Consider the following 26,851-nt stretch of genomic DNA (forward strand, 5'->3'; position numbering starts at 1 on the left):
TACAGCACTGGGTCTCAGCAGTAAGTCCCATGCTTATGGATTAAACTTATAGTTGTGGTGAGCCACAAGATACAGTTTTAGGTGAGAAAATACTAAAGCACGGCACCACACACGTGAAGATTTTCTGTGACAGCTACGGCCCACGCACGAATGGATGCTGGTCTAATAACAACACAGCAGTGATCAGTTGCCCCTTAAAATGTAGCGGGATACAAAGACAAGGCAGCCCAGCTGGACAAGGAGGCCGGCAGCAGTTAAGCCGTGCCCTTCCCCCGGCCTCGCTCGCCTCGCCCGGCCGCTCGGGAGCCCTGCGCCCCTCACCAGGCTTCGGCCAATGGCCTCGCGGGGGGCGAGGAGAGGATCTACCGTCGCCCCACCGGCCCGGCCCCCTCAGCCGGGGGAGGGATCAACCCGTGAGGGCACGGATCCCGCCGCCGCCGCTCGTCCCCCCCTCCGCGCCCTGCAGCGGCTGCTGGCTGCTGGCTCCCGCTCTCCCACTCCTCCCACAGGGCGCATGCGCGGAGGCGGCGCACGCGCAGAGAGCGGTGCCGGCCGAGCCCCGCCCTCCCCTGCGGCCGGTGATGGTGAGAAGCGGCCGGGCGTGGGGTGGCTCTTGCGCACTCGCCGGGGCAGAGCGCCCTGTACGGTTGCGCGGGAACTTGCGTAACGCGCGGCGGCTGCCACGTCTCTTCGTCGCTTCCTCTTTTCTTTCCTCCTTCCCCTCCGAAGGCGCCGCGCGAAGGCCGGCGGGGAAGGCGTTCCGCCTGGAGGGAGGCCGGGCGCGGCCCCCGCCGCGGCGCCATGATGAGGCGCACGAAGCCCGAAGTGGAGCGGTACGTCGCCTCTGTGCAGGCCGCCGCGCCTTCCCCCAGAGAGGTGAGCGCTGCTGCCGGTGGCGGGCCCCGGCGAGGGCCGCCCGCGGACCTTCTGCGGCCTTGCCCTTCCCGCCTGCGCCGGTACCGGGGGGCGTTGCGGCTGCTGGCGGCCGCTGGCGGCCGCTCGGCCCGCCCTGGCTCGGTGCGGCCCGTGGTGGGGTCGCTTCCCGCGCCCGCCTCGCGTGGCGCCAGGCCTGAGGGGCGCCTCGCGTGGGGCGGCAGCGGCGGTCCTCCCTCTCTTTCTGAGGGGCGGCCGCCTCCCGCGCAGCCGGCGGGCCTGGCTGCTGCCCTGCCCGCACGAGCAAGGCCGGGGCGGGGGCCTGGCTGCTTTCTGCGTGTACTGCGGCTCCCCGCGCCGTGTCGGGCGCTGCGGTGCTAGGGCTTGGTCTGCTCTGCCCTTCATCATCCCTGGAGGTAAGAGGAAAAGGGGGTTATGGTGTCTCTGGGAGTATCTGAGTCCATATTTACTCAGGGTTTCTTTAAGTCGAGTGAGGCAGGGGAAGCTGCTGTGAGGAGGGGCTTGGGGTTTCGCTTACTGGAGGTGCTTTCCCTAACCAGGAGCAGTGGTTTACCAGAGCTGTGCACCTGCCTTTTACACCTGGTAAGCCTTAGTGTAGCTTTAAAGAGCCCACGAGCTCTCTAAGTGTAAGTACAGCGTTCTTCAGTTTTGTGAGAGTGTACTTCCTAAGTTTCCTGAGTTTCTTTTTTTTAGAAGAATAAAGAATTCAAATAGGGAATATGTGAGACACTTTCAGTTTTCTTTTATGTGCTGTGTGATTAATATTCTTGTCTGTATGACTGCCTTGTGAAATAACAATATTAAGAGAGGGAGAACTGGGAGAAAATAATTTTACTACTGTATTTTAGTAACTGGACAGAAGGATGAGGAACTCTGCATGATTGGTTACCTTTCTATTATATCTGGAAAATGGTATACAGGTCACAATGAGCAGTCTGATGCAATTCGTGGGAGCTATTTAATCCTGAAAGATCCTGTTCTGCTGCTCTGAATTGATTTTTATTGTGGAGGTAGAATATTTAGCAGTGTGTTGTATAGCGTGAATGCATCCATGTTCACCATTATGCAGTAAGGCCTTTATGCAGGGCCTGTGTACATCATCATCATTTGTACCTTTCCCAAGAGCAACAAAGTTGTCCTGTGACTTTAATTGACTTGGGTGCTGTTTAGACCAGACAATGTCAAGTACATCGCTGCCAGAATCAGAGATGCTCATTAATTGTTCTGATATTCCTATTGAATTCAACAAAAAAAATATTCCTCTCCTGTTGTGCTTAAGGCCAACTGGTGCATATTTAGTTGTGGTTGGGTTTTTTTTGTTTTTTTTTTTTTTTAAGTAATGCTTACAACTAATTGTATAGCACAGTCAATGGTGGAAATAGTTACTGGTTTTCTTGTTGTGTTGATTTGGGGGGGGTGCTTATAAGGCTGCAAAGCATTTATTTTGAGGTTTCTTTTCATCCATGTTTAAAAGGAGATGCCAAGTGTGACTCCACTCTGACATATTTTAGTGTTTCTTTTCTATAATGTGCTTCAGGTTTTCAGTCTGCATTTTTGAAGTATCTTAGGAGGCCTGGTTTCATTTGAAACCACTTCTTAAGATTTTGCATGAATAGCAGGGGTGGGACAGTAAGTACACTTACACTAGTAATTCAAACATATTCAAAATGTACATACTTGTTTGGAATTATAGATGTAACCAGTTCCAGTATTTTTTTGGTTCACAAGCAAAATCTGGTTTTGAACTCCCACTTGATACTGGGAGCTCAAGCTTTAATTTCTGTCTGGTTTACTTCTACCTTGAGGTTTTTGCTTATGACTTAAGTCAGTTCTTTAGCTCGCTCCTTTCACTCTTTTCCTCCTGTCCATGCTTCTGCCATCTTGCTCTCTGCCTGCTCTCTGTGTGTTTCTTTTTGTTTTGCCTTTGTTGCTTCCTTGTTCTACCCCCCCCAAAAATGCCTTTGGAGATGTTTCACCTTTTGCCTATAGAGTGTGTATGTTCAAAGTATCTTAGGCTGACAACATCAGAAATAAAATACTGCATATATGCGTTTCTTAACCAAACTGAGAATGACTTAGGTAGAAATTGCTTTTTCCTCAAGTGTATTTAAATAATAGTGTCTGATGACAGTGTACTACAGCAGGGCTAAATGACAGATCTCTGGTGGTTTGTAGGATTTTTTTTTTCTTTGCTACATTGCAACAAAAGGGATTAAATGCAGCTCACCCCATTCTTCCACTCTCTTTAATCAGAAGTGTTTATGAAATGCCACATGTATAAAGGCTTGTTGCTTGCTTCGCTTGTAATATCTATTTTACCTAGTAGCCTGTGCCAATTATAGGCAAAACTCTTACTCTTTTCATTCTTAATCCTACATCTTTCAAAAACAAACCTTTAAACATGAGGAGTGGATTTGAGCTGATGACTAGTTGTCAAATTCAGTCATTTAAAAGTATTAGCCATTGCTGAAAAGAAGGATCACCCTATTGAATTATTTTAAAAGTACCATAGATCTAAAGTATGTCTTTCATGTTTTTTTTCTCCTTCAGAAATCGATGAAAGGATTCCTCTTTGCTAAGCTGTATTTTGAAATAAAAGAATATGAACTTGCTAAAAGGTAACATATGTTGATGTATGTTTGTTTTTCTGTTCTCTAAAATGTAAGAGAAAAGCTAAATTAATATGAAGTAGACCAGAGAAACCAAGATCAATATCATGCTATTTTAAGGTGGCAGTAAATGTGGGTATGGAGTGCCATTTAAATCTTTATAAAACAACAACTTATGAGATTAGTTATGTGTTACTGAAAAACTTACCTGGTTGAAATGGCTTTTTTCCCCCCTCATTGTATTATGTAGTTCTTACCATTTCTGCAAACTACTGCTTTTTTTTTTTGATAAACAGAAATACTGGCTGGCAAGTAAGTAGCATCTGTACATGTAAAACAATGTTGCTTCTTACTTTAAGGTCCAGACAAGGTATCTAGAACAAAATATGTCTATACTTTCTGTATGGCAGATTAAGTTATCATTATAGGTCGGGGGGGGAGTATTATTGAAAAATATTGGTCAAGTAAGTGACCTTTTTCCCCTCCACAGGTATATATCTACATACCTCAGTGTACAGGAGAGAGATCCCAAAGCACACAGATTTCTTGGACAAATTTACGAAGCTGAGGATAACATAGAAAAAGCTTTTGGGTGTTACAAGGTAAGTACTACACTGACCCCTAATGTTGTGCTTTGTTCGTTTGTAAATGGACTTTTAAAATACTTCTGTGCTGGATGTTCTCAAACCCATAGAAGAAAATGTGTTCCTAGAAAAACTGTATTATTTATACACATTTGACAATGGAAAGCATATGAAGCCCTGCAGAGGAGATTCTTCACTTGGTATCACTTGCTTCAGTAGTATATTTTTAAGTTGATTCTTTGTTTTTTCTTCTGGACTTGGTCTTTGTGCTACCTGCTGTTAAATTTTTCCCATGTCTTACATTGTCTTTTGGACTAAGGATCTGTGACTGTTGTAGAATTCCTTAATGTGGACTGTGTTGACAACAGGAATCTAGAAGACTGTAGGTCTATTGGGTTTTTTGTTTGGTTGGTTTTGGAGGGGGTGGGGGCAGAAGGGAGGGGCATATCTAATTTTGATTAGGCAAGCATATAAATTTCAAATTCCCAATCGGAATATCTTTGTTCTGCTTTTGGGGAGGGAGATGTGCTCAGAAGTCTGGTTGCCAACACAACTCCATGAAGTGCTATCAAATCTCTTAAACTCTGTGTCTTAACTATTTTTTTTAAAGTGTCCACATCTGGCTAGACTAGAGGTCCTTATAGTCCTACTGCCTGTGTATAGCAGTAGCTAGTGGTAGATGCAGAGGAGCTGGCTTTTGCATTATTTCTCTTATGCTCTTCTGAATTCCAGCCGTTGTATCTGGGTGCCGTAAACTAGTGGTGGCATTTAGAAAGGCTTTTTTAATATATTATATATCGATAGATCTAACTAATTTGAATAGCTGGGTCTGTTAGTGGGGGGATAGCTTTCTTTCCTGTTCTATATGGATCATAAGATCAAATTGATTTTTTTTTTTCCCTCCTGTATGTGCATGGGGAAAACTAGCGCTCTGTGGAGTTGAACCCAACACAGAAAGATCTTGTGTTGAAGATTGCAGAGTTACTATGCAATAACGACATTACTGATGGGAGAGCAAAATACTGGGTTGAGAGAGCTGCTAAGCTTTTCCCTGGGAGTCCTGCTGTTTACAGGTTGAAGGTAAATTCCAAATTACCTCGAAGGCAAATTCCAAATTACCTCTGTTCTGTGGCTTAAAGAAACTTTCAGCATCTGACTGGAGTGCTTTTTGCATGTCACCTCATGCAAAACTCTTCCTGGCTAAGTTATTTTAGAATCTTTAATACTAAATCTATTAGATATTACTTTTTTTGCAGTCTGACATTTTTGTCTAGCTTTCAAGAAAGCTGCAAGCTACAGGCTTTCATACCCTTTTTAATGATTCAAGGTTAATCCTCTTCAAAAATGCCAAGAAACTGCGTTAGTTATCACATCTGAGAAGTTAAGACTAGATAGGCACTACTTGATCTTTCTATTGTGTGACAGACAGGAAGGTAGCAGGCCTGGGAACTCAGGCTTTCTTGCTCTATGCTGCTTTTTTGCTTTTAAATCTATATTATGATCAACTCTGCAGAATGTGAGAAGTGCTGTAATTCTCAAATACTGCGTAAATGCTTTCAGTCATGCAATCTCACTTTTGCACAGGTATAATAATTTTATGTAGCTAGGCACCAACCACATTGAAGTCTTAAGATGTCTGTTTTTTTTTTAAGCAAGGCAGTCTATGACAGGGTATGCTGTCATTGAACTAAATGCTTTGACAAGCATTACTTACCATTGGTAAGAGGCAAATTCTTCTGAGGATTTTCTTCTGTGGTAGTTACCTCCATTTTTAAATGTTTGAGTATTTCATCAAACTTTATGTAATACCTGAAAGCTATTAAGAGTAGTGTAGTTTGAGTAATCTAGTCTACATAGTGGAGGAAGGAAAACTGTCTGGTACTGTAGTTGCTGAAAAGACTCACGTGGGAAATGAAATATTAACGTGTTGCCTTCATGTTTAACAGGAGCAGTTGCTGGATTGTAAAGGTGAAGATGGATGGAATCAGCTTTTTGACTTGATTCAAGCAGAACTTTATGCAAGACCAGATGATGTCTACATAAACATCAGACTAGTTGCGCTCTACCGTTCAAATAATAGATTAAGAGATGCTGTGCTCCATTGTCAGGAGGCAGAGAAGAAAATACCATTGCAGTCAAGCTTGGAATGGTGTTCCTGTGTTGTAGAGACGCTTGAGGTGTTTAATCATATTTTGATCCTGTGATAGTCCTCCATATCTTTTTAACTGATCTATTTCTCTTAGTATCATTACTGTGACAGCTATTTCTGAAGTGATTTAACTTCTTCAAATGCAAGTCTACTGAAACCAGTGGAATTACAAAATACTTCTTGGTGTTTTTAGTTGGAATTTTCTCCCTAAAATTAAGCCTTATAGAGCTATTGAGTTTCTAACGTCAAAAGCTCAGTTAGGTACAGCAGTTCCATTAGGGATAAAACTGCTCAAGCAAATAGTTCCCTGGAACTTTGCTGCTGAAGAGTATGTTAAGGTCTCACCTGTGAAACTGGATTATGCAGTAAATGCTACTAATATGTTTTGGAGAAGTACTGCCCTTGCCTTCATGGAAGGATGACTGTTCCTTATCCTGTGATGAACTTTCTTCTTTAGGAATATCTGGAATCTTTACAAGACTTGGAGTCTGATAAAAATAACTGGAGAGCTATCAAGAAAGATCATCTGCTGGCCTATTCCAGCTTTGTCAAAATGACACTTTCTTCTAGAGATGTTCAGGAATGCAGAGAGGCACTTGAAAGGTACTGCTTTAACTTTCCTGTAGTTAAAAAAAAAAAAAAATTCTAAGAATTGTTCTTTTTTTTTTCTGGGTCATAGAACATCTACCAAGCCTTGATTTCACTGCTTAACTTGTTTGTGGATGGGAGAGGTGATTCTCTGTACTAGCCACTAAGAATTGTTGTTACTGGGTTTGAACCCCAAGCTATCTTTTGACTGAGATGCAAGCCTTGTTTGAATAGTTAGTACACAGCCATGGAGAAGGCTCATTGATATCCTGGGTCAATTAACTTCGTACCTTCTTTCCCTTCAGTAAGAGAATGTTGATCTGTACTTCAGCAATTGATTAATTCAGATTTCCCAGACAATTAAAAAAAAAAAACACACCAAAAAAACACCAACCAAAACAAACCCACAGCCAAAAAAACCCCCAAACCACCTCTGTATATCAGGTTTGTCCTGGTCATTTTGTTCTAAATTAACACAACACATACTGGAATAATTAGGAACTTTAGGTATATAGTATAATTGGGAAGGAGGAAGCCACTTGCAGTAAGAACACTCTCCTTCAGGGAAAACTGATGGTGTTACAGGGCCAGCTAAGCCAGCTGACATCAAGGCATATCATCTGTGGCACAGCTAGACTAGTATAAAACAATGTTTGTAGTCAATGTATTGACTAAGATCTGTGTTAAGATCTGATCTCTTTCTTTCCGTTAATCTTCCCTTTCTTACTGGCTTTTATTGACTTACCTTTGTTCTTCAATTATGCAATGGCTGTTATATTGTCTTTTGTAAAACAATATTCTTCAGTCTGTTAATCTTGAATGAGTATTTGAAGCAATACAGACAATGGATGATGAATACTTAATGCCCAAGTATGTTTTATTTTCTTTTTCTCCTCTAACATTGGCCAAAACCATCTTGGGTTTTCTGCTGCCATTTTATTAGAGCCTTTCAAGGTGATTACATCTGAAGGGCCTCTAGATCATGGCAATGCTGACAGCCATTATAGTTTGTCAGGTACTTGAAAGAGTGTTTTAACTGTTTTCTGGAAAGCCCCTCCTGAGTGGGGGTTGTGTACTAGCCAACAGCTACTCAGATTTCTACAGTACCTTCTATTTTTGAAGACCCTGTCTAGCTGTATTTTGGGCCTTTCTGATGAATGAAGGAAAGGGAAGAGCAGAGTGACTCGTGCCTCCTGCGTGTCTCTAAATCTGCAGTAGTGAACAAGTTTATCCACATGGTTTGGGAGAATAGTTTTGAAAGCAGCTGTGCAAAGATGTCTTGAAAAAGACTGTAAATATCTAGGTGGTAATTAATATGTTTTACCTCAATAAACTAAGTTGAGAGCTTTGGGGGTTCGAGATCATTATTGTACTTTCTAGTGCAGCTAAGGTTTAAGCAACAGAGATGGTACTAACCATTAGCTCATGAAGTTACTTGATTCACAGTTAAATAACATCAACCAAAACCATCTGCTATAGCTTTTACCAGGACTGTTTAGACTGAGTCTTCTCTACATTTTAGTTTTGATCGTGTGCTTCAGTCAGTGAAACCATATGTGAATGGGGCTGAAGAGTTGTATCGTACCTTTGTGGAAATGAAAGGACAGCTATACATGCATGCTGGAACATTGCTACTGAAAATGGCCCAACACAATGAGGCACAGTGGAGAGCTGTGTGTGAACTAGCAGCATTGTGTTATCTGATAAGTTTCCAGGTAAGTAATTCTTCAGTTTATGCCTTTAGTTGATGCAGTTTGTGAAATGTTCTTGCTGTATGTGTGTTGAACTCCTCTGTTCCTGAGATGAACTAGTGTTAGTGTGCCTAAGGAAAGACTCCCTCCTCACTCACCAAACCCTACTCTTTCACAATTCTTTAAAAGGTTTCAAATGACATGAATAGTGTAAAAGTGTATCCTCAGCTCTTTCTCTTGTCAGAGTAACCTGATTCTTAAAAGCTAGTGAATTTATTTCCTACAGTATATTCCCTTTTCTGTAATACAACTGAACACATATGTTAAGTATTAGGCTTATTGCTATAGGGAGGGAAGGGGATGAACTGAATAGTTCCCATATACTTGTGGCATAGACAGCAGAACTAAAAAATCAAGCTTAATTCTTTGCCTTATGAAGTAAAATTGATTGTCCTTTTTATGCTACTGCTTGCGTTCCAGGTATTACTTTGTGCGTACTTAATGTTACTTGAAAGAGCTACAATTGCCCACCTCTGGGTTTTGTGGGGGTTCCCTGCCCCTCCCCCCCCAATATGTAACATAGTACCTTCAGAATGAATTATGTATTTTTTATAGTTTTCTAATGCTAAAAAGAAGCTTGTTTCCTAATTCTTAAGACTAAATGATCCGCTCTTATAGTGAAAAATCTGTAACAATTCTCTTCTTACTTCGCCAGGTTCCTAAATCAAAGTCAAAACTAATGAAAGGGGATCAAACTGGACAAGATGTGCTAGAAATGTTGGCCTGTGATCGAAAAAGCCAGTCTGGTAATAAAAATAGCTACATAGTTCCATTTTAGTGTTAGGGATAGTTACTTTAAGAGCTAAGTGGTTTGTTAAAGAACACATTCCTTATCTTGAAATGTAATGTTAATGCTTCAATATGCAGTAAAACCTTCTAGATTCTGACTACATATGTAAAAAAACCCAGTAGTTTGATCCTGACACCTAAAGTTTTTTTTCTCCTCTTTAGCATGCTATTAGAGTGCGTTCTCTTTTTTTCAAGTGTGCGTTTTTTTCCTCCTTTTTGCCTCTCCAGCACACTAAGATAGAATTTAACTTTTATGGTCTCTTAATCTACTGGAAATGGCTTCTGCCTGCTGATACTATTTTGCAAGTATTTTTAGTCCCAAGAGGAAAAGCAAATGTTACTGTTTTCCTGTCCTTTCCATCCTCTTACTTGTTCATCAGCTTTGTTCTTTTTGCTGCTAAGTATAGACAGTTTTTTAGTCTACAAACTCTTGCAGGGTATAGATGAAAGCAAATGAACCCACTAGACATCAGGTTCGATTGTTTCAGAATGGATTTTGATAAGACAGATTTCTTGTATTACAGCTACTTATTTTAAGGACAGTTGCAATGCCCCTAGAATAGTAATAATAAGAAGTTGGCTTTGTTTTCCCAAAGAACTGGATTTATAAATGCCTTGGGATTGTTGTCACTAAAAGCTTGGAAAGCCTATGTGCTGAAACACTGACCTAATTACAGGGAGAACATACCTTAACAATCTGTAGGAAATCCTGATTCCCACCCAGCCTTTGGTAGCAAGAACAGTCCAATGTATCAAATACTACTTTCCTTATGTTCACTGCTTTATTTATGTGAAGTGATATTTTTGTTTTCTAGGTCATATGCTGCTGAACTTAAGCCATGGCAAGCAAGACTTCTTTAAAGAGATTGTGGAATCTTTTGCAAACAAGAGTGGTTCATTTACATTGTTTGATAGCCTGTTTGAGAGTGGAGCTTCTAGAGAGAGATCTTTTATTGGCACAGATGATATTCGAAATGTCAGTGCACAAGCACCAGTGCAAATGGAACTTAATAAATACGATATTGGTAAGAGGTGTTACTTTCTGATACTCAACACAACTTTCTGTACCAGAAGCTCTTCTACAAATACTTCATATTGCAACAGAAGACAAATACCTGGAATAGCTGTCCAAAGTTGCCCTAATGTCCTAGGCAAGACTTAAACTTCATTGCGAAGTAAAGAAGTGCTTCTTGAATAATTCCTTAAAGATTTTTGAGATGTCAATAGGTTTGCTAAAAAGAGTTGCCTATTGGACTGAATATGGTGAGGATGGAAGTGAAAGGAAATCTGAGAGAGTCACCCCCTCAGAAGCTTAAGGGGTTGATGGCTTGAGCACTCAGATGAACTGTCTACTTGATATGTTTGGCTAATTTGAAGTTTGTAATCTTTCATAAGTGAAAGTTGGAATCATGATGCTCATTGGTCTGCAAAGTATCTTCGGCTGCTCTGACAGAGTGAAATGTGAAACCCAGCTTTGATCAGATACAAGTCTTGCTGACTCATAGGAAGTTGACATCTGCATCCAACTTTGTTTTTGCATAGGTGCTGTTCGAATGCACAGTGGCAGTCTCCAGCACCTTGTGTGGCTTGGCTTGCAGTGGAACTCTATGTCAGTCTTACCCCCAATGCGCAAATGGTTAAAACAGCTTTTTCACTTGCCCAGAGAAACATCAAGACTTGAGATAGATGCTCCTGAATCCATTTGCCTGTTGGACCTTGAAGTAAGTAAACTTTCCAAGTTCTTAAATGTACTATACAATTTAAGTTTTTTGGTATGTAATACTTTTTATTTATTTATTTTTACAAAAACAGGTATTTCTACTTGGGGTGGTGTTCACTAGCAACTTACAATTGCAAGAGAAGTTTAATTCTCACTATGGCGCACATCAGCCTCAATTCTTACCGTTGCCAGTGTGCAAACAGCTCTATACCGAAAAGCAAAGATCCTGGTGGGATGCCGTTCGTACTCTTATTCAGAGAAAAACAACGTAAGGCTTTTTCAGTTTGGAAATGTTTGACCAAGCCTTTAGGCAGCTTCTGCTACAGCAGCTTGGATTGGTCCCAATAGATTTGTGTAAAACTAAATTTCTTTTGACATGTTTTGGACATTGAAGCTTTATTGTAGCAGGGACTTGATACACTTGAAAGATTTCTAAAAATGGAATTTTCATTTCTAACAATGCATTTTTAAACTAGAGGCAGGTTAGCACTAAAACTGCAGGCTATATTCATCAAGCAAATGATACGTAAACAGATGAAAAATAAAGAATACTAATCAAGGAATGTTTCTCCTGATATTCAGACCAGGAACAGGAGCAAAACTGAGGCTTATCGTACAGCATGGAATAAGTACTCTGCGAACACTGGAGAAGCATGGCCTTCAACCTGCCTTAGTTATACACTGGGCAAAAAGCCTGCAAAAAACAGTAAGCTGAGATTATTTTTAAATATGTAGAAGCCAAGGTGGTTTTCTCTCATTTTCCAAACTCTAATCAGACTTGGGAGGACAGGGGGGACATTCTCATATGAGAATGTATTATTGAGAACTGTTATTTTGTCAGGCAAATTAGTTGCTCTAGTCACCTTATAAAGTACTCTGTCTTAAACTGTAGTGTTATTTTCCACATGTATGTTACTTTACATAGCTCTTGAGATAAACCCCCCGAGGTTTGTCTCAAGTGTCAGAGAAGTACTCTTGGAACTTTTCAAGAAAACAGAACGATATGTATGAATAGCATTTTGACTTAATGTTTTTGAAATAATGTGTGCTTCTATTCCCTTTTCTTCACCAGGGCATTAGCCTTAACTCCTCCTACGACCAGAAGGAATACATTGGACGAAGTGTCTACTACTGGAAGAAAGTTTTGCCTATGCTGGACACTATCAAAAAGAAGAGGAGTATTCCTGAACCTATTGATCCTCTCTTCAAACACTTCCATAGTGTAGATATTCAGGTACAGATTGATTAAGCCAAGGTTGAAGTAAGAGAGGGTCTATGTCAGAAACTTACATAGTTGTGGGATTTTTCTCTGCATTGTACAACTCACGTTGTTATTACTATAAAACTGTTAATGATGAGATTTGGTAGTATCAGTGTCTGATAAAGGGGGAAAGTCTCTCCTTGCAACTTTATTCTTGCCTTTAAAAATGTGTATATGATTGGAAGGCACTGAACACCCTTAGTACTAACTTTCTTTAAAAAGTGTTTTCCATGTATTATAGGAAGAAAAATAATAATGGATGTGTCATTCCACTGTTAGGTATGCCTTGTCTTTCACTCTCTTTGTAGGTCTTTCAGGTTGCAGCATATGAAGAAGAGGCACGTATAGCATTTGCAATGTTGGATGCAGTTGATGGCAAAACTGATGATGCTTTATTAGCATTTGAAGCTATTAAGAATGTGGTTTCATACTGGAATCTTGCTGTGGTAAGTTTATAAATTGTGTTACCCCAAAATGCTTTGCTTTATTCAGTTGCATTCTGACTGATCCTAACTAATCTGCCTCCTGTTTTTTAGATCTTCCAAAGAAAGGCAGAAGAGATTGAAAATGATGCCATGCTGCCAGAAGAACAAGAAGAACACAAAACCTGTCTTCTTAAAAGCAAGCATTATCTAATGAAGATCATTGAGGAAAGCTCCTCAGATATGTCAGTAACTGAGAAAGTAAGTAATTCTTGCTTTAAAAACTTGTTTCAAGAGAGGCAGTGGTTTTGGTTACTGTTTCAGAATGAAACTGTTTGCATTTGTTAGCTTTTCTAGACTAGGCTTTGTATTAAGGCAAGTTAAGCTTATTTCTTCACCCAAGACAAATAACCCACTTAACACCAGCGAGTTGATAAACTCTGAGTAATTTCTGTAACCTACCAGATCATGCAATATTCTTACTACTCTGTGGATGAAAGCTTTAATGTGAACAAATAGTTTTTGCCACTATCTTTTTATAGAGGCTGATAGTTTGAAAAAATAGAATTAATGTTTGTGTAAATTGTTTTCTTACATTAATCTTAACAGATTTAGAATTTTGCTGAAAAAAACAGTATTTGTGTAGTGAAAGCCTTGTGAATTGTTCAGCCAGAAGTAGTCCGTCTTGCTCTGAGGGAGCATTGCAATCATGACTCATGTTTCAAATAACTTTCTAGCTGCCGGTGTCTATTGAAACTGTGAGGGAAATGCTAGATACAGTAATCCAGGAACTTGGTGAGAATGATGAAGTCGTCAGTCCTGTCTTCAGAAATGGTCTGTCACAAGCTGTAGATTCAGAGATGAAACACTCCACTCCATCACCAACTAAGTTCTCTCTTTCACCAACTAAGAGCTACAAGGTATATTAGCCAACTATTATTTTAGGGAATTGTTATGTTTGAATAAAAATTCACAAGATTCAATTAACTTTTCTTTTTCTAGTTTTCTCCTAAAACTCCTCCTCAGTGGGCAGAAGATCACAGATGTATACTTCAAATGATCTGTCAGCAAGTGGAAGCTTTAAAGGTAAACAATTTTGTCACCATATTTGGTGAAGAACAGTTGGCCTTTTAGTTATGGTAAGGACTTAGTGATAATAGCATGGGCTAACTTACAGTTCCTAGACTACTTACAGTTCTTAGACCACCAAAAAAAATTGGTGGAATTATCTTCTGTAAACATCTGCCTAAAATGAGTGCAAGGGTAAATCTTTTTGCTTAAAAACTCTTATTTGGGACATGGGCAGGAGGGCAGACGCAACTCTTCTAAGGACTGTATGCAGAAAGAGTTCTGCTTTCATCAGCTTGGTTCTCCTCCACTTGGCTCTGTTTTTTTTACTTCTGGCTTTAGAACACAATCTTAGTACTTTGTACTGCATGGGCAGATCTTGGATGATTCTGGCAGGTACCTCTTTATTTATTTATTTTTGTTTTCCAAGCTTGAACATGCTTTTAAATAGCAAAAGGGTAGGGACCATTCCTTATGTTTTCTTCTACAAATACCTATGTAATACATACTTACACTCTTGATTGGCACACTGTCTTGACAGAATGAAATGCAAGAAATGAAACTTAATAATTCCAACTTGAATGCATCGTCTCATCGGTGGCCTGCTGAAACCTATGGAACAGATACAATGTCAGAGGGTTATCAGAGAGCACAAAATCTTCATGAAGCTCCCTTAACAGGTAAGTTGCTGCTGAATCTTTATCTAAATGCTTAGCTAAACCAAGTAAGACTCTTGAAAATATTGCAGAAATGTTTTAATGATTCACAATTAAAAACTGGTTGCTGGGGAGAGTCCATTTAAAACAACAACAAGTATAAACTGTTTTCCTGCTGTTCCTTTTTAGTTGCTACCACTGGCCCATCTGCTTACTACAGCCAGTCACCTGCCTATAACTCTCAGTATCTTCTCAGAACTGCCGCAACCAATGTAACACCAACAAAGGTGAGAACAAATCTATCCACTTAAGCTACTTCCAATGATCTACTGAAAATGACTGCTTTTGATACTATATGTAGTTGGATGTAATGACAGTTCCTTATATATTTGGTAAACTTGGACTGCTAGGGATAAACTGATAATTTATCTTTCTGCCTAATTTTTGGGATGTGGGGTTTTGGGAGGAAAAGTCAGCAAAATATGTCTGTAATGTGTTAGTACATGTTCCCTACAGGGTATGGAACACAAAAAAAAATTTCCCCCCCTCCCCCCCCCCCCAAGTAGATGGCAAAAGAGAATGGGGTTTTCAAGGCTCTTTTCATTAAAAAAACCAAAAAAACAACACTCATCTTGTGCCCCTTTTTCAATGCTTGTTTTCAGATGCCCTTCAAGATTTAAACTAATCAGTTTAAACTAAGTTAAAATTAGTTTAGATTTAAACTCATATTAAAGTATGCCCTGCATTTAAGAGTACATGTTATGTGGGCTTCAGCACGGTAAGACTTTGTCCTCTATGTTACCATAATAAGCAAAGCAATTGTCTTCTGCTTTTTCTTTAGGCTCCTGTCTACGGCATGAACAGACTTGCACCTCAGCAACATATATATGCTTATCAACAACCGATGCATACACCACCTCTGCAAAACGCTTCTGCTTGTATGTTTTCCCAAGAAATATATGGCACACCTCTGCGTTTTGATTCTCCTGCTACTGGACTCATTTCTCCTCGTGCAGGTGATGATTACTACAATTACAGTGTTCCACAGGCAAGCACAAATCCACCATTGCCTGGACCAGGCTATTTCACAAAGCGTTCGGTCACACCACCAACTTTAAAGCCTGCAGAATCAAAAGTGATAGAATTTCCAAAATCTAAAATTGGACAGCCAGGAACAGCAGAAGGATCAAAAACATCTCTGCCAACACCAACACAGTCGAGTCAGCCAACAACTTTTAAATTCAATACTAACTTCAAGTCTAATGATGGAGACTTTACCTTTTCTTCTCTTCAAGTTGCAACGCAGCCTGCTAATGCAGCTTTTAATAGCAGTGAAAGCCTCTTGGGTCTTCTGACATCTGATAAACCTTTACAGGATGACAGATACATCGAACAAAAGCCAGTTAATGATCACACAAATAGTCAAAGAAATGTCTTCAATTTTGCCAATAAACATGTTCCAGGCATCTCTTTTAGAGAAACCGTGGAACAAAATGCGCACAAAAACCTGGGTTTTGAGAAGAGCGATATGTTTACTGTCCAAGAACCAAGCAAGCCTGTATTTATGAATTCAAATTTGGATTTGGCCAACAGAAGTCATGAAACAGAGGGAGGAAGCACCCATGGTGGAGATGAGGATGATGATGGTCCTCACTTTGATCCTGTGGTGCCACTCCCTGACAAGATTGAAGTAAAGACAGGTGAGGAAGATGAAGAAGAATTCTTCTGCAACAGAGCCAAGCTCTTTCGTTTTGATGCAGAATCTAAAGAATGGAAAGAAAGGGGTATTGGAAATGTGAAAATACTGAAACATAAAGTATCTGGCAAATTTCGTCTCTTAATGAGACGGGACCAAGTGCTGAAAATTTGTGCAAATCACTACATAAATACTGATATGAAATTAACTCCAAATGCTGGATCGGATAGGTCATTTGTATGGCATGCTTTAGATTATGCAGATGAGTTGCCAAAACCAGAACAGCTTGCAATTAGATTTAAAACACCTGAGGAAGCAATGCTTTTCAGAAGTAAGTTTGAGGAGGCACAGAATATCTTAAAAACCTTGGGATCAAATGTTGAGACATCTGTGACTCAGAGTAGTGGGACTGCAGGAGAAACAACAACTCAGGACATTAAGGAGCCTAGCAGATCCTTTTCTGGGACCCCGAACTTTGGCTTTCAGTTTGCGAAAGATGGAGTGAGCAGTGAATCCAATAGCAAAGGCAGCCTTACAGCTACATCGACTGCATCTGGCCCTATGACCTTTTCATTTGGAAAGGAAGCGCCACTAATCTGTCCTTCTGATGAGTGTGTGCAGCATCTCTTGAAGAAGGATCAATGGGAGTGTAAAGTATGTTTAGTTCCAAATGAAGCAACTGCAAAGAATTGTGTATCCTGTCAAAGTCCAAATCCAGATATGTGGGAAACACATGGCACCCCATTAACTGACTCTGCTGCAAGTTTCAAAGCCAGTGATGACACTGTGCAGGACAAATTTGGATCTGCTTTTGCTAAAAAAGAAGGTCAATGGGACTGCAGTGTCTGTTTGGTAAGAAATGAACCCACTGCCTCCAGGTGTGTTGCCTGCCAGAATCCAAACAAAACTAATACAGTGGTATCTGGTCAACAAACTTCCTTTAAACATGGCCAAGCTACTGCTCCAAAGGCTGTTCAAAATGACTTGGGAACTGCTTTTTCTAAAAAAGAAGGTCAGTGGGAGTGCTCTGTATGCCTAGTCCAAAATGAAGCAAAAGATGTGAACTGTTGTTCTTGTCAGAATCCTAAGTCACAAAGTCAACCAAATGTGTCTATACCTACTGTACAGGCATCCCCTGCTCCCAGGTTTGGTTCCACTGCTGATGCAAGTAAGCCACAGAAAAATGGGTTTGAAGGGCTTTTTACTAAAAAGGAAGGGCAGTGGGATTGTAGTATTTGTCTTGTGAGGAATGAAGGTTCTTCACCAGCCTGTGTGGCCTGCCAAACACCAAATCCATCTGGTAAGCCTGCTGGTGCTTCTTCATCAACTCCTACTTCTGGCTTGAAAAGTAAATTACCTGAATCTACTGTAGGAACAACAGACTTTAAGTGTGATTTCTTGGAAGAGGGCTTTAAGTTTGGCCATGATGAGCAAGGCAAGACACCATCATTTACGTTTCAGATTCCTTCTGATACTGAAGCTAAGTCTGCAAAGGAAGGATTTAGCTTTTCGATGCCAGTGCCTGCAGCTGGATTTAAATTTGGGATACAGGAGTCTAGTAAAAATACCACTAAGAAAGACGAGCCATCCAAAGAGTATACAACTGGTGGCTTAAAAAGCATTGATGAAAAAGACAAAAAGGAACTGCCTTCAGATAGTGGAATTACATTCCAATTTCAAGAAACAGCAAACAAGGAAAAAGGTGACTGTGTTTTTGGGCAAAATAGCAGCACACTTACTTTTGCCGAGCTTGCAAAAAGTACTCCTGGGGAAGGCTTTCAGTTCGGCAAAAAAGACCCTAACTTCAAAGGCTTTTCAGGTACAGGTGAAAAGCTGTTTTCTTCGCAAGATTCTAAAATGGATCACAAAGCAAACACATCTGCTGACCTTGGTGAGAAGGATGATGATGTGTATAAGACAGAGGACAGTGATGATATCCATTTTGAACCTATAGTTCAGATGCCTGAAAAAGTAGAGCCATTTACAGGAGAGGAAGATGAGAAAGTGTTATACTCCCAAAGAGTAAAGCTGTTCAGGTTTGATCCAGAAACAAGCCAGTGGAAAGAACGTGGGGTGGGCAACCTGAAGATTCTTAAAAATGAAGTTAATGGCAAAGTAAGAATATTGATGCGGCGTGAGCAGGTACTGAAGGTGTGTGCAAATCATTGGATAACGACAACAATGAACTTGAAACAGCTGTCTGGCTCAGACAAAGCATGGATGTGGATGGCCAATGACTTCTCTGATGGTGATGCAAAGTTGGAACATCTGGCAGCAAAATTTAAGACACCAGAGCAGGCTGAGGAGTTCAAACAGAAGTTCGAGGAATGTCAGAGGCTACTACTAGATATACCACTGCAGACACCCCATAAACTTGTTGATACAGGTAGGACAGCTCAACTTATACAGAAAGCAGAAGAAATGAAGTGTGGCTTAAAAGATCTCAAAACCTTTCTGACAGATGACAAAACGAAACTGTCAGAAGAGGAAAATGTGAACTCTGTTTGTGCCAGCAGTACTTCTGATCTGGTTATAAAGCCGCATGCTGAAAGTACCGGGCCTACTCTGGAATGGGATAACTATGACTTGCGTGAAGAAGCATTGGACGATAGTGTAAGTAGTTCTGTATATGCATCACCTCTTGCAAGTAGTCCTGTAAGGAAAAATCTGTTTAGATTTGGAGAGTCTACCACAGGTTTTAGTTTCAGCTTTAAATCTGCCTTGAGCCCATCCAAATCCCCTGCCAAACAGAACCAGAGTAGAACATCAGTAGGCACAGATGAAGATTCTGATGTTACTCAAGAAGAAGAGAGAGATGGACAGTACTTTGAACCTGTGGTACCTCTGCCTGACCTCGTGGAAGTGACCAGTGGTGAGGAAAATGAGCAAGTTGTCTTCAGTCACAGAGCTAAGCTCTACAGATATGACAAAGATGCTAATCAGTGGAAAGAGAGAGGTATTGGGGATATCAAGATACTACAGAACTATGACAACAAACAAGTCCGTATAGTAATGAGAAGAGACCAGGTACTAAAACTCTGTGCCAATCATAGAATAACACCAGATATGAATATGCAACAAATGAAAGGATCTGATAGAGCATGGGTATGGACTGCATGTGACTTTGCAGATGGGGAAAGGAAAGTAGAGCTGCTAGCTGTGCGATTCAAGCTGCAAGATGTTGCAGACTCATTTAAGCAAATTTTTGATGAAGCGAAGCATGCCCAAGAGAGAGACACACTGATAACACCTCTTTCTTCTCGTGCCAATACGCCGAAGGAATCTCCGTGTGGTAAAAATGCTGTAGCTGTACTTGAAGAAACTACCAGAGAAAGAACTGACCTCAGCCATGGTGATGATACTTCTGATGTAACTGTAGAGGTCGCAGATGTGTCAAACTCTTCTGAAACACCAACAAAAACAGTGGTTTCTCCTCCAAAGTTTGTATTCGGATCTGAATCTGTCAAGAGCATTTTCAGTAATGAAAAGTCAAAGACATTCACATTTGGAAATACTTCAGCCACTGGTTCTCTCTTTGGCTTCAGCTTTAATCCTCCAAGAAAGAGTGAAGACCATATTCCAATGTCTCAGAACACAGCAGAGAAAGAACTGGAAGTCTCTGAACCACCAAAAAGCTCTAGCGTTCCTCAGAAGCCTCTAGACAGCAAGGTAGACAACTTGCCTACTTCAATACAAGATGGACCCTCTAACTTCTCATTTAGAATTCTGGAAAAAGGTGAGTGTCAACTGAAGTAGTAATTTATTCAACTGTGCAACTTATCAAGCAGTCATCTCTATGCTATTCATTAGTCTTGTCTCGTTAATATGTAGTTTCTTTCAGTTCTAATGTGGGTACCCACATCTTCACAAGTTCTCAAGAGTATCAACTAAAGGAGTGAATTTTAAGTCATAATTATTTTCATATAAACATGGAAGGGTGTGATGCAGGATGCAGTTTTGGTTAGTGAGAAAGAGGACTTCAGGTAGGAGCTATAACTCTGAAGTGCTGTACCTGGATTTCAGGCTTAAGTGCTTAAAGAAGGAGCTGTGGATTCACTTTTTGAGACTTAAATAGGTAGTTGGTTTGGTAGTGTATGTACCTGGGCCTTTGCTCTGAGTGGTGAAGTGTGAGAGCAACAAATGTATGCTTCAGCTAAAAATTGAATTATCCCCAAGATTGAATGGATGGGTATTCTAAAACTACTCTCTTTAAAGTCTTAATTGTTGGCCTCTGCAATTTCAGATGTGTGGCTTAAATAAGACCAGAAGTTAGCCTCTTTCCTTAGCCTGAAAAGAGATCATGTGATTACATCCTTAGTTATACAGTTTCTGACACTGTCTGAAAAAGATGTGCTTGCAGAAGTTGTGGCTGCGACATGACCACTATAATGTGCTGAAGTGTCTTTGTGACAAGAATGGGATTGACTAGCATTTTAATGGTAGAGTACTTCTCTTTGAAGGCTTCATGTGCTGCTTCCTGTCACTGCAGGACTGTTTAACCAGTTGATAGTTTTTTAATGTACATACCAGTCTCAGAATTATGAAGACATACCATCTGTTTATTAACTAAAGTATAATAAAGTGACGTGTTGGAAGGTGATAGCTGCAGTCTGTTCACATGGGTTGGATAAGCTTTTGTAGAATTAACAGATGAAATTTCCTACTCTGAAATGTAACTATGGAATGCTTCCAGAACATAGATAAGTCTGTTTTACCCTTTTAAAATTCTAGGTAAACACTTATATCCAAACAATTTATTTTTTTAGGATTTAATTTTAGCCTTTTTAAATCTAATCCAATGGCCTTTTGGACAAGCACATCTTCCTTGCAACCTGATAGTAAAGGTATTTACATACTTCACTGAATGTGTGCTAAAAACACTTTAGCAGGCATGGACAATATAACCCAACTGTGGCAAAGCAGTTGGCTCAGTAATCCTTATAATTAACATGCATGCTGAAGAAGAGTACTTAAAATTTTGTGTCTGACTACTGTATTTGTCCTATTGGAGAATGTCTCTAGCCCTTAGTATGTTAATATGAGCTGGCACATGGATGGCCCTTTTTTAAGCTTTTGGCTTCTGTTTTGCCTTATTTTCTGAGGGTATCTGCCTTGCACTTCTCCGTCACAGTTGTACTGAACATGCACACTGGATCTCTAAACTCCCCTTTTCTAAAGAAATTAAATTCTCCTGTTATTTTTAGAGAATACATCTCTTAGTGCCTGAGGTCTTCCACTTGAATGAAATACGCTTGAAGACCTCAAGACAGTAAAACACTTGAATGTATTTAGCCTCTCTGTTGGAAATGTTTAATTCAGTTTGTCGATTATCAATATGTTAACTACTGCACTTTTAAAAACAGGAAGCGCACAGAAATGAGAAAGCCAACTCCTTAGCTACTGCTTATGTGTATATAGATCATGTATAATATGAAGTCCACCTTAGCTGGTCAGAAAACTTTTGTTGAGTAACCAATTTGTTTACATTCAGAACCTGTAACCAAACCTGTTACAGCTTTACGGTTTATATGTCACTATAAGATGTTACTAATGGTGCTTCTTGGAAGTATGCTTGCTGTAAGCATACTCAACGTACGCAGTTCAGCACATTTAATTTCAAAAAGCAAATTTTTATTCTAGGCTGCACAAGACAGTCTTCTAATGTTAGTGTCTTAGATTGTTTAAAAATGTCACAATATAATTCCAAACACCATTTTCCCAAAATTGTATTTCTGGAGAAGCTGTTCTTATTTAAACACTGAACTCCTGTATGTATGATCTAAAGTCAACTGTTCTGTGTTTTTAGGCATCCCTGTGCATGGAGTTTGTTAACAATTCAGGTTTTTTCATCATTCGATGTCCATAACAGGAAGTGTTTAAGCATTCTGTGCCAATGCATACATGCAAGAACTTTTGCTACCTCAAATTGGTCCTGTTTTTATAATGGGAGTGTGTAAGGGTGGGAGTGTGTGTGTATTTAAAAAAAAAAACCAAACAAAAAAAATACTCCTTTCTGGTACTTCAGACTGTTCTGCACTTCTACTTTTTTGATAACTAAGATACGATTATATACTCAACGATTTATTTACAGTTGATAATTGTCTTCAGTGTAGCTTTTTGGTGGCTTTGTTTTCAGCTCTGACTTAATAGCAAATGAATTTGAGAAGTCCTTTCTAAATTAGGTTTTCAAGCCTACACAATGCAAATATAATCTGAGGCTTTCTCATGGGGAATGTTTCAGGGAGCGGCTTCTGAGTTGTGCTAGAGCAACACTCAAAAGAAGTTTAACCTCATAGTAGGTCTGTACCTCCATGCAAAAGTACTTAAGTTTTTCTCAGGTCAGGTCATGAGCTTTTTATAAATGCTTTACAGGTGTGAATCAAAGTTATGTCAATTGCATGTTACTATGTCAGTTTCATGCATTAAAGTTTAAACTCTGGTGCTTTTCTCTTATATCCAGAAGATATTCAGTGATACATGCATGAGAAAAAAATATCAGTATTGTGACTAGCTAGATATTTAGGCCTACCTGGTCTTAATGTCAGTTGAAACAAAAGCAAAAGTATCATACACCAGTGAAAAGAACTGTTGTGCATGGTATTGTTCTTTATTGTTCCTTCCATATACTAACAATGTTTTTTGTGGATTTTTCCCCCTAGTAGAGAGTTCTATTATCACAAAACCAACAGTCTTTTAAGAATATGTTGTATGTATGCATGGCTCTGTTTTCATGGCTGCCTGTGAAGATATATTTAAGCTGTTTGCAGCATTTTTTTTAATTAAGAAAGTTCACTTTCTTGTGGGGAGGGTGAGTAGAAACAGACTGAACTGAACCAGTGAACATCTTGCTCAGTCTTAATATTCTGAGGGCAAATGCATGTTGTAATCTTAATCTTTGTTGTGTCCCCTTTTGTCACTTTGAGTGGATGTTTGGAACACTAGAAGCTTAATCCAGTGTTTGATAGATCAGCTTCATGGAGAACTTTACCTATGGATTAATCTGAAGTGACTTTTTAATGTATTTCTCTTATTCAGCTACTTTGCACAAAGGCTACTGAAAGAGACTGCATTATAATTCTTTGGGAATGCTGTCTGTCAAATATGATGGACTATATCCTCTGTTGCCAGGGTCTTCTAGCTAGCTTTATACTGCTCAGATTAAAGGAAGCTCACACTTTTACCATCTACCTGACTGACTTTGGAAGAACTTATTATTTGTTGAAGATACATATTTGAAAATTCTCTAATCCTAAGGAAAGCTATTTTTTGCTGTAACCCTTAATGGCTGTAAGACAAAATACTCCACACTTAAAACTGTGGTGAACTTGGTGCAGACTCACCCAGTCCAATTGAGACACTTGCTTAACTAATCTGAGTGAGTAAAACACATGCTAATATGCAGGATACCTACATATCTTGATAACACGGTACTAGATGTACTCCTAATTCTTAAATCAGCTAGGGTTAGTGAGTTTTTTGCATAAGATTCTGAGAAAGTACATGAAAACATCTATAGCCTGCTGTCATGATATGAACTTAGAAATTTGCTGTTCAAGAATTTTATCCTGCATTTACTTTATACAGGCTCAGAAGAGCTATTGAGATCTAAAAAAAAATGAGCAAAAAGGATTACTCTGCAAGACTCTGTGCTGGTAATGGGTTTGAGCTACACTCTGGTATATGAATGCCTGAAATGATTAACTTATAATCAAAGGGAGAGTCAATTGCGGCAAAGGCTGGGGAGGGAACACTTCAAAAAAAGACACATTTGAACTAGGACTTTGGATTTTGCTTTTCCTATTCTTTATATTGCTCTTAATCTACTGGAAGATACTAATGGGAAAACTACTTCTAAAAGCAGATTTATTTTAGTGTGTCAGTTGTGTCAGAGGATCAAGAGGTATGTCTATAGACATTACACTTCTGTCCTTGTCTTCTGTTGCAATAATGAATATCAAATTGCATGAGCAGGAAAATCAGTGTTCCTCAGGAACTGAGTAGTAGTCTGGTTCCTAGCTGAAGCTTTAGGTTCCCACTGACTACATTGTGCCACAAACTTAGCAAATATTTTCTAATGAAAAGAACAGTGAGCTTTTGAGAGCACCCTTCAAATTCTGCTGACTAGTTTAACTCAAACCTGGAGAATGTTAACAAATAGGTTGACTTACTAAAGCAATCAGATTGTTCTTAGAAACAGCTCAGGCATGGATATTGATGTGCTTATGGGGTAATTCTTATAGTTAAAAAAATGTTTCTCACACCTTTACCCCCAAACTCCCCCTCAAAACAATGCTAAAACCCAACCCAAACAAACAAACCCCACCAAACAATACATGATGCTTAAACTGGTATATCCTCCCTCTTTGCTTTCATTCTCTCACAATAAACTCAAATCTTTGTTTCCAAATCTGTCTGCTTGTTCTTATAGCCATATGTTTTCCTGCAGTTTGCTCTAGGCTGTGCTTTCAGCTTTAGCCTTTGATTATGCACTGTTTTTTCAATACAAGTGGAATGGACAACGTAATGATGAAGGAGAGAGAACAAGCTATATAATAAAATTGATAGTGGTATCTGTTCTTGTTGGAAAAGATAGTTAAATAGGCTGAAAGCAATATTTTTTTGTTGTTCAAGATGGAACTAAAAATTACTTTACTTTTGTAACAATAAAAGCTTCAGCGATGGCTATTATGAGAAATTGAGATTAGCTAAAAAAAGCTCAGATTTCCCATAGGTAATGTGAAATAAGTCCTCTTCAGTTGCTGTTCAATTTTTTCTAGAATTTAAAGCACTTTTAAGCAATTCAAGGGGACATGTTCCTGTAGACAGCTTCACTTTTTTCAGGCCTGAAGTTTGCCTCTCTACCTCTAGATGACACCTGTATCCCTCTTCTCCATAGTCATATTTTGTTTGATGTGAGGACTTAATAATCCTTGTAAAAATATAAAGATGCAGACCTGTTTCTCTTCTGATACTTGAATTTTGAAGGCAGTGGAACAGGATGTAGTTGGGCACATGGGTTAGAATTTCTTAAGTTTTAACGGGATGCTCTGTCCTAGCATCCTGTAACTTTGATTTTTGTTTCCTGGGGATCAACAGAAAATATGTAGGCTCCAAATGTATTTCTAACTGCCTTGGAATTAATTCAGTTCTGTAATAATGGCAGTGTGGGGTTAATGTTTTTCCCTGTTCTGAAATTATTCAGTTTTAATGGTTTGTTCAATTTCTGTAAAAAAGCTGAGAAGACAACAATGTCAGAAGATGATCTTCCATCTGATGAGGTTATAATAGTTTACGAGTTAACACCTACCCCTGAGCAGAGGGCTCTTGCTGGCTTTCTCAAGCTACCTTCAACATTCTTCTGTTACAAGAATAAACCTGGATATGTGAGTGACGATGATGATGGTAAGGAGTGCCAAAGTTGATCTGTGTGTTGCCTTTTTGTGGGGAAAGGGTGTAATACACTGCACTGGTGTGGCTCCACCTCGAGTACTGTGTGTAGTTTTGGGCACCTCAATATAAGAAGGACATCAGACTATTACTGTGTGTCCAGAGGAGGGCGACCAAGATAGTGAAAGGCCTCGAGGGCCAGACTTAGGAGGCTGAGGCCACTTGGTTAGTTCAGCCTGGAGAAGAGCAGGCCAAGGGCTGATCTCATCGCAGCCTACAACTTCCTCAAGGGGGGCAGCGGAGGGGGGGTGCTGATCTCCTCTCTCTGGTGACCAGCGACAGGACACGAGGAGATGGAATGAAGCTGCCTCAGGGGAAGTTCAGACTGGGCATTAGGAAAAGGTTCTTCACTGAGAGGATTGGTCAGTCACTGGGACAGGCTCCCCAGGGCAGTGGTCGCAGCCCCAAGCCTGTCAGAGTTCAAGGAGTGCCTGGATGACACTCTTAGCCATATGGTTTAGTTTTAGGTAGTCCTATGAGGAGCAGGGAGTTGAACTTGATGATCCTTATGGGTTCCTTCCAACTCAAGATATTCTATGACTTTGTGAATACTATCAGAACCATTAGACACTTGAATATTTTTGTTTGGACTGATGGGAAATAATCCTGTCATCTTCCTTATGGCCAAAGATGTACACTCAGGTCTTCAAGACAGAACAGTACAACAGAGGCCCAGGAATGACTAAAGGGAATTTGTACTGGTGTCTTATGGGTGTTGACGCTGATATTACCAATGCAGTTGGTTAGGTAAGACTAAATAATCGGATGTTTGAGCCTAGTCTCATTTGAGCAAGAGGCTTACTTCTGTAACTATTTTTAGAGACAAATACAAGGCAGTCTTTACCAAAAAGGAACATGCTTGGGTTCCCTAAATGCTAGACTAATGGCTTATTTTTCTTCTAAAGCAAATTCCTAACGCTAAAACTGGAAATATTTTATACCAAACCTTATTGCATGCAACTAAATTAATTTATTCTCTTAATTTATTCAGCAGCAAATATGTTAAATGGAAGTTCTGAAGCATTGTATTCAACAGAAAATGGGAGAAGACAAGCCCTCTCCCACAAGTATCTGAGCTTGCTAGTTTTTATGTAAAAGATCTTTAGTCTTCCTTCCCAGTTCTGTTTAGCGGTACTCTTAATAAAATCACTCAGTAAGAAACGTGTTTTCTGAAAACAACCTGTGCCACACATCCATAACAATCTAGGCTGAGAAAA

General features: G+C 39.8%; 1 protein-coding gene across 5 annotated transcripts in view; it reads left to right on the forward strand.

Annotated features, from left to right (window-relative positions):
- The first annotated feature begins 568 nt into the window (after nt 1–568).
- Nucleotides 569–26,851, forward strand: part of RGPD4 (RANBP2 like and GRIP domain containing 4) — a 34,063-nt gene continuing 7,780 nt past the window's right edge. The window contains exons 1-21 of one of the 5 annotated variants that reach the window (XM_072849802.1): nt 569–876; nt 3,445–3,512; nt 3,994–4,105; nt 5,015–5,167; nt 6,034–6,264; nt 6,694–6,839; nt 8,347–8,539; nt 9,231–9,321; nt 10,180–10,389; nt 10,907–11,085; nt 11,177–11,352; nt 11,667–11,790; nt 12,157–12,318; nt 12,654–12,791; nt 12,882–13,028; nt 13,505–13,687; nt 13,770–13,853; nt 14,377–14,515; nt 14,681–14,778; nt 15,333–19,923; nt 20,954–25,362. In XM_072849802.1, the coding sequence (XP_072705903.1) occupies nt 802–876; nt 3,445–3,512; nt 3,994–4,105; nt 5,015–5,167; nt 6,034–6,264; nt 6,694–6,839; nt 8,347–8,539; nt 9,231–9,321; nt 10,180–10,389; nt 10,907–11,085; nt 11,177–11,352; nt 11,667–11,790; nt 12,157–12,318; nt 12,654–12,791; nt 12,882–13,028; nt 13,505–13,687; nt 13,770–13,853; nt 14,377–14,515; nt 14,681–14,778; nt 15,333–19,923; nt 20,954–21,051 (7,398 nt within the window). In that variant the 5' untranslated portion in view covers nt 569–801 and the 3' untranslated portion in view covers nt 21,052–25,362. Of the gene's footprint in view, nt 877–1,271; nt 1,290–3,444; nt 3,513–3,993; nt 4,106–5,014; nt 5,168–6,033; nt 6,265–6,693; nt 6,840–8,346; nt 8,540–9,230; nt 9,322–10,179; nt 10,390–10,906; nt 11,086–11,176; nt 11,353–11,666; nt 11,791–12,156; nt 12,319–12,653; nt 12,792–12,881; nt 13,029–13,504; nt 13,688–13,769; nt 13,854–14,376; nt 14,516–14,680; nt 14,779–15,332; nt 19,924–20,953; nt 25,363–25,421; nt 25,590–26,851 lie in introns of those variants that run through there. The other 4 variants (XM_072849799.1, XM_072849798.1, XM_072849800.1 and 1 more) reach the window with 4 other exon arrangements.

Source organism: Ciconia boyciana, chromosome 1 (genome assembly GCF_034638445.1).
Source record: "Ciconia boyciana chromosome 1, ASM3463844v1, whole genome shotgun sequence".
Lineage (NCBI taxonomy): Eukaryota > Metazoa > Chordata > Aves > Ciconiiformes > Ciconiidae > Ciconia > Ciconia boyciana.